Source organism: Xenopus laevis, chromosome 5S (genome assembly GCF_017654675.1).
Source record: "Xenopus laevis strain J_2021 chromosome 5S, Xenopus_laevis_v10.1, whole genome shotgun sequence".
NCBI classification, from domain to species: Eukaryota; Metazoa; Chordata; class Amphibia; order Anura; family Pipidae; genus Xenopus; species Xenopus laevis.
The window spans coordinates 79,438,551-79,452,718 of NC_054380.1; the positions used below are offsets into that span (position 1 = coordinate 79,438,551).

At 37.5% G+C, this 14,168-nt stretch overlaps 1 protein-coding gene across 9 annotated transcripts in view; it reads right to left on the reverse strand.

The window, feature by feature from the left end:
- Window positions 1–3,800: 3,800 nt before the first annotated feature.
- fam135a.S (family with sequence similarity 135 member A S homeolog) overlaps window positions 3,801–14,168 on the reverse strand; it is a 69,984-nt gene continuing 59,616 nt past the window's right edge. For all 9 annotated transcript variants that reach the window (XM_018265510.2, XM_018265507.2, XM_041564693.1 and 6 more), the window contains 3 exons: window positions 13,453–13,563; window positions 10,324–10,437; window positions 3,801–5,169 (listed from right to left, as the gene is read on the reverse strand). In XM_018265510.2, coding sequence (XP_018120999.1) covers window positions 4,964–5,169; window positions 10,324–10,437; window positions 13,453–13,563 — 431 coding nt within the window. In that variant the 3' untranslated portion in view covers window positions 3,801–4,963. The remainder of the gene's footprint in view (window positions 5,170–10,323; window positions 10,438–13,452; window positions 13,564–14,168) is intronic.

Sequence of the window (14,168 nt, forward strand, 5' to 3'; positions counted from 1 at the left end):
GTTGGGTCTGTTGGTTTTCTATTACTCTACTACACCTATTAGTAAATTATTTGCCATGTAAAAATATAATTTCTATTATATATATTATAACAAAACCAGTGATTCATCAGGTTAGTGATATCAGATTGCTAATATTCTGAACACAGCTGTACCTTAGACAGCACCCGAATTATGGAAAGGCAGCCTCCTATAGACTTCAAATAATTAAAATTTTTAAAAATGATTACCTTTTTCTCTGTAATAATAAAATAGTAGCTTGTAGTTGGTACAAACTACCATTTAATTCTTATTGGAAGCAGAACCAGCCTACTGGGTTAATATTTTTATTTTAATATGTAAAAATGTCTGACAAAACTAGAATCCATGACTTGACCTTATTTATTATTAAAAATCCCAATTTAATCGGATTGGGGAAAAACTCAATAAAATCGAGCAAAAATCTGATTTGTACATTTTTTTCAGATTTTTCCCGAATTGCTCATTTTTTTCTGGCTTTTTCCCCAAAAAGTTCAACATTTTGAGATTTTTGCCGAAAAAAAAAGCCCCAAATAGTCCGATTTTCAGAATTTTTGCATCCTCTGTGTAGAATAAATCTCGAAAAATTCTAGTTTTTTTTTTTTTCCACTAAAAATTTAGATTAACATTTCTCAAGTTTTTAGCCTTCAGACCTTAATAAATAATCCCCATAATGTTTACATGATGTGCTAATAGACTTAAGGTATGAAGATCCAAGTAATGCAAAGATCCATCATCCAGAAAGCCCTAGGCCATCCATTCTGGATAACAGGTCCCACACATATATAATTTATGGATCCTTTGGTTAATGCTAATCGAAGCTTAGTGATAATGTGCAATAAAATAAAGCGCAAATTCACATAAAACGACATATTAAATAACGCTTGCGTTTTTTAATTGCTTTCCCCCATAGAAGGAACCCTGCTCTCTGCTAAGGAATTGGGCCGGTTGTTTAGAACTTTTATTCCTAATTTTCTGTTGTGTTTTCATATCTGGTTGTGGATAAAGGAATGCTTTATGTATCTGCAAATACAGGTATAGGACCTGTTATCCAGAATGTTTGGGACCTGGGGTTTTCCAGATAATGGATCTCATATCTTAAGTCTACTAAAAAATCATTTAAACACTACAAAAACCCCATAGGCTTGTTTTGCCTCCAACAAGGATTAAAGTGACACTGACACAAAAAAAATACTCAAATACATTAAAAGTTACCTATAGGTCATGCTGATCGTTTTTCATGGATAGGTTTGCTTTTATAAGTCATTGTTACTTGAAGTTCCTAAACTTGACTTTTTTGGAAACCTGATTGTCCTGTCTCAACCGGTCAGTTAGAGCTTCTAATGTGAACGGATTACTGCTGCACAAACATGGCAGCACCCTTACAGAGGAACACAGGGATCAGATAGGTAAAAGCATTGGGCAAGACTATTAAAATTATATATAGAAAGCAAAGACAATGTTATTATAGATGTTTAAAAAATTTCAATTTCTGGTGTCAGTATCTCTTTAATTATATCTTAGTTTGGACATCATTTTTTTAAAATCTGAATTATTTATGGAAAATGCCGTCTACAGAAGATGGCCTTTCTGTAATTCTGTAAAACTTTCTGTACGGGTTACCGGATAACAAATCCCATACCTGTACTACTTTTTCAGATACCTGTAAGAAGGCGTTGTATAGTTGTACATATGTATACAGTATGTATGTTCACTTGACATGACTGTATTGAGATGGGACTGTGTACCACTGATGTTATGGGTGAAGTGATAACATGGCTGTACTTGGCTTCTGATAATCTTAAAATAAATAAAATATGACTGACATACTAAGTATGCACATAATCCAGAATATTTGTATTTGTCTGATTACAGAATCCTCCACAAAAGATTGGGTCTAAATAAACCACAACCAGACCCTATTTTTCAACTAAAATAGCCATAATTGAATATACTTGATTTTGCAAGATGCAAATAATCATAAAACCCTTATGCGATACAAAACCCAGTAAAAAAAATGACCCTGCAAAAAGTACATTCTGAAGCAAATTTTAGATCAGAAAACATGAAGGGCGTATGAGGCAGACTACACCAGAAACTCACAAATACCAATGAAGGCTATCTGAATAGTAGTGCCGAAGAACAAACACAAATGAATACAATTTTGTTCATATAGGGTCTGGCCACATGGGCAGATTTGGGGAGATTAGTCGCCAGCCTGGGAGCAGGCTCATGGAACGCTTCATTTTCCAAAGTCACCCGTAATTGCCTCACAAGGAAACTTCAGACGACTTCAGAAAACAAAGCACTCCGTGTGCCTGCCCTCAGGCGATTTACATTTTAGCCGGCGGAAGGCAGATCGGGGAGATTCGTCGCCACAAAGAAGAGGAGATTTGTCACCTGGTGACTAATCTCCCTGAATCTGCTCGTGTGGCCAGACCCTTAAAGTTGTGAATACATCTGCAGCATTATTTAAATAAATACAAAGGTGAGGCATTCAATGTAAAAAATAATGCTATAGCATGAAAGGGAGAAAACTCATTACATAACATAACAAATCCCCTAATCAGTAACTGGGCAAGTAGTAGACAGAAATCTAGGTGGCAAATAAATATCTTATTTCAAGAAAACATTAAGTGGGCTATCAACTTTATGTGCACTTTCAACAGATATTGGATTTTAGAAACTGTATTATTTCTGAATCTTGTTAAAAGTTGCATTTAGCTAACAAGTGGATTCCCAAATGTGTGCTTTTTAGATAAAGCTATAAACTTGATTTTACAAGCCGTTACAGAGTCATGGGGGCCATTAACTTACTTGAAATATAATGCCTTCCTTCCAGTTCATCATTTTGCAATTTAGGCATGAAAGTATGACTACACAGTCAGTGAAGTGGTTCAGCTGTAGGAAGCAAGGGTTCCCTGTTGGCTGGAGAGCCATATCAGCTTGAAATTGTCATGCAGAACTCCCAATCTGATATGATTTTAAAGTTGTCTGTATGTGTAAAGCATGCTACCCAATATGTTGGCGCTATATAAATACATGTTAATGATAATAATAAAGCGGATCAAAGAACTCCAAGCAAATATGCAGTACAGGACATCTCACTCATTTACTCGGTCAGATCAAGGGGTTTTATCAAATCACAATCAGGAACCAGAGGACCCAAAGGGAGCTACAGTATGCCCTGAAAAAAACCCTAATGCTGTGCTCTTTTACTGATGTATAGGGTTATATACCAAATTGAGCCATATCTCCCCTGATTAAGTGCCCAATATCACATCAGTAGGAAGTGGATGGCAAGAGTTATGCAGAAGGGAAGATGAACTTGCCATGTGGTATGATATATTTATGCATTTGCTTGCGTCATTATTTATTTACTGTGACTTTACACCAATAGATAGTGAATAAAATACCCCCTCTTGTAAATTATAAGGAAATTATAAGTTACCGATGAGTTTCATGAACATATAATAGCACGAGGCCGAAGGCCGATTGTTTTTATACAGGTCATAGAACTCTGAGGTAACTTCTAATATCCTAATATTTTTCAACAGGGGGTACTTTATTTATTATAATACACAAGATTCAGTGAGTCATGCGACAAATGACATCACTTCTCACCGTTTATAATTGATAACATCAGAACTCACTGTTTATAAGGATTTAATTTACAAGACATTCATGGCTTTTGTGTATTATATAGTGAATAAAGTACCCCCTCTTGTAAATTATACTTCCCTCTCACAACAGTTATCTGCTCACATAAGCAAATTCACCATGTCTAATATTTACAGATACATTTATTGATTAATGAAGAACCGATTATTTTTTTCTTTCAGTGATATTTTGCCAGCGACTCTGCAGCTATTATACAACAACCTGGTTCCTTTCCATTCAAAAGAGAATAACCATACATTAAAATTGAGTCATTGTTGTTGGAACCCATAATGAAAGTAAAAACCACAGGCCCAAAAAGGGGGAGTCTAAAAAGGAGATTCACTTTCATTTGCGGACATAAAACAGCATTCCGTCATTACACACCTGCTACTGGTATGATTTTGTGTAAGAGGATTCCCTACATCTTGTAGTCATTATTACTATCAGTTAGGCAGGTTACATATACAGTAGATTTAAAAGCTTAAACTTAATGGACTTAATGTTACTATGTACTATGACTGGGGCGCTTCTTAATTACTGATCAAACAGACGTCCACAACAACATTTCCTTCAGCAGCATTTATTCATTGTAACCTTTCAGGCCCTTAGCCTTGTACAAACACATGGACCTCAGAGATGCACACTGATGCAAGGTATAAGGCCTGCACAATTACAAGCATTCATCAAACCACTAAATATCTGAAGGACAAAGCATGGGCTTTAAGAAAAGTAACTGAGTGATTTCATAGAACATGACCTTGTACAGCAAAATGTGCAGAAATCTAGAACAATGGTAAAACTGCACAGTTATCTAATGGTCAGACCAGCTGGCCACATAATAAATCAGTCTACTCTACATGATGCCTTGAAGGTTCTAAGCCACCCTCTAGTGACATAACCAATATATCTTACCCTCCTGCTTATTAGTTTTATAACATGTTTTATGGAAATAAGCTTCAAATAAAGACCCCAATCAAATAGCAAAGCAGGCAAATATATAGCCAATCCATGAAGATAAAGAAGCTTCTTATATATGAAATTGCACATTCCATCAAAATGTCAGCTGGTGCCATACGTGAGAGAATGCAACCGACCCTGCAAAATATCATTGAATATACACAGCATTTATAATCACCAGTGTATTACAAATTGGAGAATATAAATTATATTTAGTTAAAAAAAAAAATTAACATTGCTCAAAATACAATGGCAGAGAATACTTGAATACCATAACATTTTGAGATTTGTTGTTAATGAGGTATTACACATGTCTGGCAGTGCTTTCCTTCTATTGGAAATATCGGAGACCAGCGACAAGAAAGAACTTTTCTAAAAATACTTCCGAGTCCAAAACCGCAATGTGGGCTGCTCGTCCAATAAGAGAATTTGCTGTATTGGGTAAAGCATGTATGACATCATAACGCACTAAATTGCAGTCCTTATTCTGCAGAACAGGCAAAAGGATATTTTGGATCATCTCAGCATAAACTGGCCCTAGAAAAGAAACAGACATAGTTATTTAATTATTTCAAATACAGTAGTTGCCACACCTTTGGGGCACCTGTTAATATGCACTTTTCTTTCCACCAATTTTTAACAACATGCCATTGGTTCCTTTTAACTAGCATGATAATTCAGGGACTTGAATGTTTAGCATATTAGGGCGATGGATTTTTGAAACCAAATTGCTTTTTAACTTTGGCCATACACATAAGAGAGAGAGCTTTCCAGCAACCCTATGTTTGTGACACTAAACTAAAGGGATTCTGTCATAATTTTTATGGTGCAGTTTTTATTTCTAAATTACACTATTTACACTGCAAATAATTCACTCTACTATACAGTTTCATTCCTAACCCAACAAGTGTATATTTTTTTAGTTGTAATATTGGTGTGTAGGCAGCCATCTTAGGTCATTTTGCCTGGTCATGTGCTTTCAGAAAGAGCCAGTGCTGCCTTATGGAATTGCTTTCTGGCAGGCTATTGTTTCTCCTACTTAATGTAACTGAAGGAGTCTCAGTGAGACATGGATTGCTCTTGGATGGATTTCAGTGCAGAAGTCTACTGGAGCAGCACAATTAACCGATGCATTTTGAAAAAAAAAACATATTTCCCATAACAGTATCCCTTAAAGGACCAGTAACGTCAAATATTTTTACAAAAAAATTCGTTCTAATACAACGAAAAAAAACACCAACACAAATTAAAATTTAAAATAGCAAATCCTTTATTAAGAAATAACTTACAGAAACTCCACTTCCTGTCCTCTTCAGAAACGGCGAAAGGTCGACCATCCATCTGCAGCGCTCGATTTCTCCTCCTGGCTATACACTGACAGCGTGTCCACTGCCCGATCGCCTTCTCCAGCTCTTCTTCATCCAGCAGCAGTAGGAAGGCGATGTCTCCCGCTCCACCGCTCCAGGAATGCAGCCCTGACTGCCGACTCCGTGCCCACTCCGTCACTGTCAAGGCAGCTGAAACAAAGCAGCCAGAAAAGAATGCGTCCAAGGAAGAACGCTTCCAGGCTGCATTCCTCCCCCTGAGTCTGAGTGCACGATGGATACCGATGCTGTTGCTGGGGAGGTAGGGGTTAGAGGCAGCCGTGGCCATCACTTCCCCCCTGCACTCTGCTATCCACAGGTTTGGGGCTCGTCCTCCCCCGCAACAGCCTTTCAAGGCTCCTGCCCTCCTCCGCGCAGCCAAGCTTAGTCCACCTATTAGCGGATGCCGACAGTTTGGGACAGGAGAGCGAGCAAAGTTGTAGAAGGAAAGGCAGCAGGCAGCAGAACGTCTCCAGCAAATGTCATGTCCCGGGAAGGCGGCGAGTGACAGGCAGTGGCGCCACGAGAGACTGGGAGCAAGTAGGGATTTTTACTCTTGGAGAAAAGGAATCCTATGGGATTGTTGTTTTACCAGCAGCCTGGAAGCGTTCTTCCTTGGACGCATTCTTTTCTGGCTGCTTTGTTTCAGCTGCCTTGACAGTGACGGAGTGGGCACGGGGTCCGCAGTCAGGGCTGCATTCCTGGAGCGGAGGAGCGGGAGACATCGCCTTCCTACTGCTGCTGGATGAAGAAGAGCTGGAGAAGGCGATCGGGCAGTGGACACGCTGTCAGTGTATAGCCAGGAGGAGAAATCGAGCGCTGCAGATGGATGGTCGCCCTTTCGCCGTTTCTGAAGAGGACAGGAAGTGGAGTTTCTGTAAGTTATTTCTTAATAAATTCTTTGCTATTTTAAATTTTAATTTGTGTTGGTGTTTTTTTTTCCTTGTATTAGAACGAATTTTTTTGTAAAAATTTTTGACATTACTGGTCCTTTAAGGACAAACATAGCGAATATCAATGTTGCAACAAAAGGATTTTATGATCTCAGATTCACAACCCACCACGCAACGTCCACACTCCTATATGTCTGTCCAATTTGTTTAAACCTGTCTGACTGAAAAAAGTGACTGATATTGGTTGGGAGTTTTTGCCAAACAAACATGTACTGAAAATGGCCCACAGAGCTTAACAGCAGTGTTAAAATTATAAATATCAATATCTATTATAAATACAAAGATGTTGTTATTGGCAAGTTCTTTTTATTGTAGGCAGTTAGAGGCCCATATATCAAAGGTTGAATTTCGAATTCATGTAAAAATGTTTTAATTCAAATATACTCACAATTCGACTGGGAGGTTATTTAAGAAAAAATGTGAATGTCTAATATTCGATCGGATAGTTCTGGCCCAAAAATTCGAATTGTATTCGTATTCGATTCGTACAAATTGAGTTTTTCTCCCGAAAAAAAAACAACCTCAAAGAAAGGCTAGTAACATATCCAAATGGCTCAATGGATCTCTGCCATTGATTTGTACATGAACTCAGCAGGTTTTAGGACTGTTTGCATGGTCTCACATTCAAATGTACATTCGAATAGGAGGATTAAAATTTGATTGTGTGAATTTTGAAACTCTAAAATTCAAATTTACTTTATTACTTACTTTTTTTTTATTTAATATGAACCTTATAAAATCTGCTCCCTATTGTCAGAGCAGACTTCTGGGCTTGTTGCTTCTAGGGTAGTGGCAGATGGGGAGATTAGTCGCCTAGCGTCAAATCTCCCCTACTTCGTGTGACTAATCTCCCTGAAATGCCTTCCCGCCAGCAAAAATACGAATCGCTTTGGATTTCCGAAGTCACCCGAAGTTTCTTCATGAGGCAACTTCGGAAATGTATGCCATTCTGCCTGCGATTTGTATTCTTGCCAGCAGGAAGGCATTTGGGGAAATAAGTCACCCTAAGTAGGAGAGTAGGGCGACTAATCTCCCCGTCTGCCACTACCCTTACAGGCAGAGTTAATGAATTAACTACCTCTTATCCGGCTGCGTGTCTCTTATGCCTTTCAATGGATATAGAAAAGTATGAGCAGAAACTGGACAAAAAAAATCACAAAAATAAGATGGATACAAGCAGGATCCACACACTGATACAAACATAAAAGAAAAAGCTGCAAGAAGCTAAAAAGTGTATAGCGTATAAAACATGCAAAATATACATAGTAAAGTCCATATGTGCTTCAGTTCCACAAATATTGTGCTTGTGAAGGAAATTATAAGAAATTTTCTCCTGGTCCTCCTGTATGATTTTGCAGATGAACACAATCCATCTTTAACCTTTGAAAAATAATCCCAGAACCGTGCTTTAAGATAAAAAGTATACATTTATTTCACATATTAAAAGTCAAAAAAGTACCCCATAATGGGGTGCTTTTTTGACTTTTAATATGTGAAATAAACGTATACTTTTTTTCTTAAAGCACTGTTCTGGGATTATTTTTCAAAGGTTATAGTTGTACCTCTGTTTGGCCACTAGAGGTTCCCAGTGTGCTATAATACTTTTTACTAGGCCTCTTATCCAAGGCAACTGTATGTTTTGGATTGATTGTGACACAATCCATCTTGCCATAGTGTGCTAGCTTCAAGGGGTTTATGGAATGCTGCATTTAGATCCTTTTCAGCAGGAGTTTACCTAATCTAGGTGCCTGTCTGATATGAATCTGTACTCTTAAAATCATGTGACTTTAGGTTACACGATTAAGAAAGTCGCATAATTTTTAAGATCATGCATTCCCACGCTTTCTTTCCAGTTCAGTTTGGGATTTGCCTGAATACTTCATGAAAAATTCAGGATTGGTTTGAACCCCCCCCCCTAAAAAAAAATAACGATGCTTTCCAATACCTATTCCGACAAAGCAGGCATAATTTCAATAACGTAGAATATGCATACAAAATCTGATTTATTAAGTTCAATTTCATTCAAGACCAAGACTTCTTAGAAAATTTGGGTTTTTGTTCTGGCTGAAATAGTTCCGATTCTATGATCAAGTGCACTAATTTTCAAAGTAGAATGACTGCGGCATTTCATACAGCTTTTCCAAGAAGGTAACTTGTTCCTAATAAAAAGTGATCCTCCAAGCAAAAACAATTTTTTGCACAATGAAAGAAAATAGCGAATTCTGGGCAACTTTCTTATGTACATTAAACATTTTACTTAAAGGTATTTGAAATGTAACAGCTATTAAAAACATTATATACCTGTAGCATAAGCAGCTAAATATAAGGCCTATAGGAGGGCAGATTTATTTTTCAAGAGTCGGAACCACAGAAGAGAAAGGAATATTGCTTTTCGATACTAACAACCCCAGTCTTTCATCCTCATCCCTAAAGGAGAACATATATAACTTGCTTGATTCTTCATATCACCTATTAGACTTTTAACTAGCACTGCCAAACAGCCAGAACAGGTCAATCAGTTGATCAGTCTAGGAAAAAAGTTTCCCCAATAAGATTCAGATGGGCTACTCATAGAATATTGCTCTGAATCTGAACAGTATATGGAAACTGGAGAACAAGACCATTGTATTTTCTACCAAACTTTTGAAAACAATATGTAAGTTTATCTGAAAGAGTGCATTTTTACAGGTATTAAGTCCTGTCCCTGAGAAAATAACTGCGAATCTTGGGAGCCTAGAGTTGCTGTGATTCAGCTACTCTGCAGTTTCCTTGCTGTAATATTGCCTTTTCGTCTAGAATTTCCAAGTGTACCTGAATTATTAGAACTATCATGCTGAGTGTAAACATTAAGAGAAACCATAATAAACTGTATATTGGTAGTAATTGAAACAGGTCACGGATAGGAATGCTGCAAAAATAATGAGGCTCGTCTGCATTGCTTTGCATTGGAAAGGTCACCAGACCCTCAGAGGAAATTATTACCTTCCCAAAAGCGTAGCCAAAGTTTCCAAATGATGCCTCCAAGAGGATTTGGGAGGATTTCCTCCAGCAAGGGCTTAAGTTAAAGTTTCAGTCTGCAGCAACACACCCAACAGTTTTAGGGAATAAGCCCAGCAGGCGCACCAAGCAAGGAGAAAGCACTTTGAGAAATACGGACATTTGGAGTGTGGACCACATTTAATGAGGATCTTCTAGGCTCTCCTTCTGTAGCCATTACCTTAGTCCTGGAATGGTTACATACAGCATGCAAATTTGTAATTTCTTCATTCCTTAGCCTTTAAGTTATGTATCCTGTTCTATATTTTGCACCTGGACCTGTCAGCATCTAGTTCTACTACGGAGTGTGTTTAGCATATGACAATATTGCAAATTACCTGACTGTTTATCCTTCAGCGCAGTTTTGCACATTTCAATGCGAGCTGAGTGATAGGGCACATACCGATCCTGCAAGGAGCTCACCAGAACCACATTCCTGAAATACTCCAGGCCTATAATAAAATAATATGTAGAATGATTACAGTAAGAACCAGATAAAAGCTCTTTTAGGGCCGTCACTTTTACCTCCTGTACTGGTTATTGCTTGTTTTTGTATGTAAATTCAATGTATACAACCATTTAGTTAACAGCACTTCAGAATATGTTGGTACATTGTAAATATCTGTTAACATTATTATCACATATTAAAAAAAGTTTAAGTGGACTTGTGAGTGAGAGTTCTAGGGGAAGGAATGCTATCAATGGGAAACGGGATGGAATAGGACCAATTTATTCACAGGTCCAAATAATAGCCAGATGAACCAAATAGTAAGAAATAGGTTGTCGTCAAAGAGAGCATCTATCAGTATCAATCAGCCTGGCTTATCGGGGTAAACTTGGGAAGCCTGGTAGGTAGCACTTTATATGTATTTAGGGCACGGGACGCTATAAAGTGCAAATATTTGTGTTTTCTGGTTGGTTTTGGTATGACCACAGTCAGTGCCTCAAAGTAGGATGGGGGTTAGATTATGGGTATCACAAGTATCCTGTTGGATCATGACTTTATACAAGTCTGGCAGATGGTCTGGAATTTTAATAGAGAGTGATGCTGCTATGTCCATTTCCAGTGCATGCATTTGATATTTAATTGTTTAACATACACCTGACAAAACAGAGAAAAAGGGAAAGAACCCCTTGTCAACCAAATCCCATATTTCAATGGTATTGAACAATCCTATGACTTAAGATGACCATACACTATAAAATCTACTCGTTTGGCAAGGATGCCAAATGAGCCCACCTTTCGCCAATATGGTCCACTAGCCAGATACTGGTTGGGTGGTTCTGTCAGAGGGCCCAATACATGTGCAGATATTTGCCAAATCAGTCTAAAGGGCCCAATATGGTAGAATAAATCTGCCACTGTATGGTCACCTTAAAGGAGTTGTTCATCTTTGAGATAACTTTAAGTATGATGTAGAGAGTGATATTCTCAGACAATTTGCAATTGGTTTTCATTTTTAATTATTTGTGGTTTTTGAGTTATTTAGCTTTTTATTCAACAGCTCTTCAATTTGCATCTTTACCAATCGGGTAACTAGGGACCAAATTACCCTAGTAACCATGAATTGATTTGAATAAGAGACTGGAATATGAATGGGAGAGGACTGAATAGAAGGATCAGTAATAAAAAGTAACAATAACAATACATTTGTAGCCTTACAGCACATTTGTTTTTTAAAAGGGAATCAGCGACACCCTTTTGAAAGATGAAAAGAGTCAAAAGAAAAAGGCAAATAACAATAAAACTATAAAAAATAAGTAAATGAAAACCAATTGAAAGGTTGCTTAGAATTGGCCATTCTATAACATAATAAAAGTTAACTTAAAGGAGAAGGAAAGCTACGGAGGCATTTTATTGCCAATAGATTAGCTGCAATAGTGCAAGCTAGAATGCTATATTTATTCTGTAGAATGTTTTACCATACCTGAGTAAAAAGCTCTAGAAACTCTCTGTTTGTTTAGGATACGAACTGCAGTATTAACATGGTGTGACATCACTTCCTGCCTGAGTCTCTCCCTGCTCTGGGCTCAGATTACAGCAGAGAAGGGGGGGGGGAGAGGAGCAAACTGAGCATGCTCTTGCCCAGGGCAATGCGGTTTAAGCTTAAGGCAGGAAGTCTGATACAGATGCCTATGAGTACACAATAGAAGGAAAGAAATGCAGTGTTCCTGCAGTGTGACTCAGAGCAGCACTACTTTGGGGGTTTACTGGTATATTTAGATGGACCTTTCTGATAAGACTTACTTATTTTTAACCTTTCCTTCTCGTTTAAAGGTGAACCATCTCTTTAAGTGTTCTACAGCACAAAATGCACAACACTGTACTTGGCATACTTTTGTAAGAAAGGAGGTTTTGTTTTACCCCTGTGATCTGAGTGCCTGCCATATATTCAGAAAATTGTATCTTTTACCAGTATTTCTAATTTCTCTAATTTTAACTAAGCTTAACTTCTCTGCGTATTTATGGTCTTAAGTTCAAAAAACAGCAATAAACCTTTAAGTTCCTTCCTTGATCTAAATTAATTAATAAAATAACTTCTTCTACAACTATGCGTAACAAATGAATACCTGAGAAGATTTTACCGTCATGCAGTCTTAAATTGTGCTTTTATAAGTGGTTTACTATTCAACCCATACATGATTAAAATGTCATGAAAGGGGCTCAGAAAAGTCATGTCCTTGTATACATTCCTAACATTCAGCAATAAGGGATCCTTCCCTTTTAGGCATAGTGATATGTAGAACAAAGATAGAAGATGAGGGGTTTCATGATCTCTGAATTACTGCAGTCAAAAGCTCTATGTGCCATTAGCCTTATGTTTCAGGAGGTGAATGCAAATCCACTCAGTTCTGCAGGATGTTAGATTGTACAGTAGGTAGATTTTTGCCTAAATATGCACACTTGCGCATGCAATCGGATGGGAGTTTTCTTTCCACATAAGAGAAAAAACGCCACATATGACATAAGTCTTAGACTTCATTACAACTTGTCACGCTGGTCATACTTGCAATAATCGGATGACCATAAACCCATACAACTCCCCATTAGAGTTTCTTTTAAAATTATTATAATACAATACCACAGGAGTTATCAGAGAAAGTTGTGGTCAGCTAGGGTGAGTAAATGTCCTGTAAATCTGGCCATACATTTGTTTGGTCCAATCCTTGGCCTATCAGCCCCCAGATTTCCAGCCAAATATTAGTGGGGCATGGTTGTTCTGGAGGGGCCAAATTGCCAGCTTCTAACATCATGTATGGCCAGCTTTAGGACAAAATCTACCTACATCAAAAACTTCATTATACAAGAAAAACATAATTAACCTGTTACCATTACAACACACAACTAAAGATGCAAAATAAAAAACTAAAACCATAGTGGCCATTTTTTAGCACACAATCTCATTGTATACACAATAAAAACATATACAAGTGTACGGAAAAAAAAAAGTAATATAAATCTATACCTGGTTTCTTGCTAAGTTTGTACAAGAATGTTTGTCGGGGGTCTGAGTTGTCTCTGCACGTTAGCTGCAACAGAGAGCCTGACTTCTTCCACTTCTGCATAAACCATAAGCCTGGAAAAACAGGTATGACCATATTCAAATGTAATATACCATAAATAATACATTTAGGCACTTTGCTCATTTACCTTAAAGTGGACCTGTCATCCAGACATAAAAAGCTGTATAATAAAAGTCATTTTCAAATTAAACATGAAATCCAAACTCTATTTTTTATTAAAGCAATAGATGTTTTAAACTCATTTAAAAATCTCAACTGTCAATCAAATATTGTCTGCCCCTCCTCTATGCCTTAGGTTTTCCATTTCAGCACTTCCTAGATGTCACTGCTCTCCACACATTCCCCCATTCTCTTTACCATTTAATTGTGTAGCCTGTGCATGGAAATGGACATCAGGTCCCCCATTCTGATGCACAAACAAGATTCTGAGATGATGGAAGGCTTGCCTTAATAATAGTGTCCACAAAATGGCTCCTGCCTGCTTGCTTAAATTATGAAGTCACAGACTAAAGGAAACAAGATTCAAATAATTTATACACTGTAATTGATAAATAGGATTTGGAATACATTTTTTAGGCGACAGCTTTTTAAGTAAATGCAAAGTTAACTGAAAACAAAATTATTCAGTAAACTCCAATTGGGCACTCTGCCTTTCCCC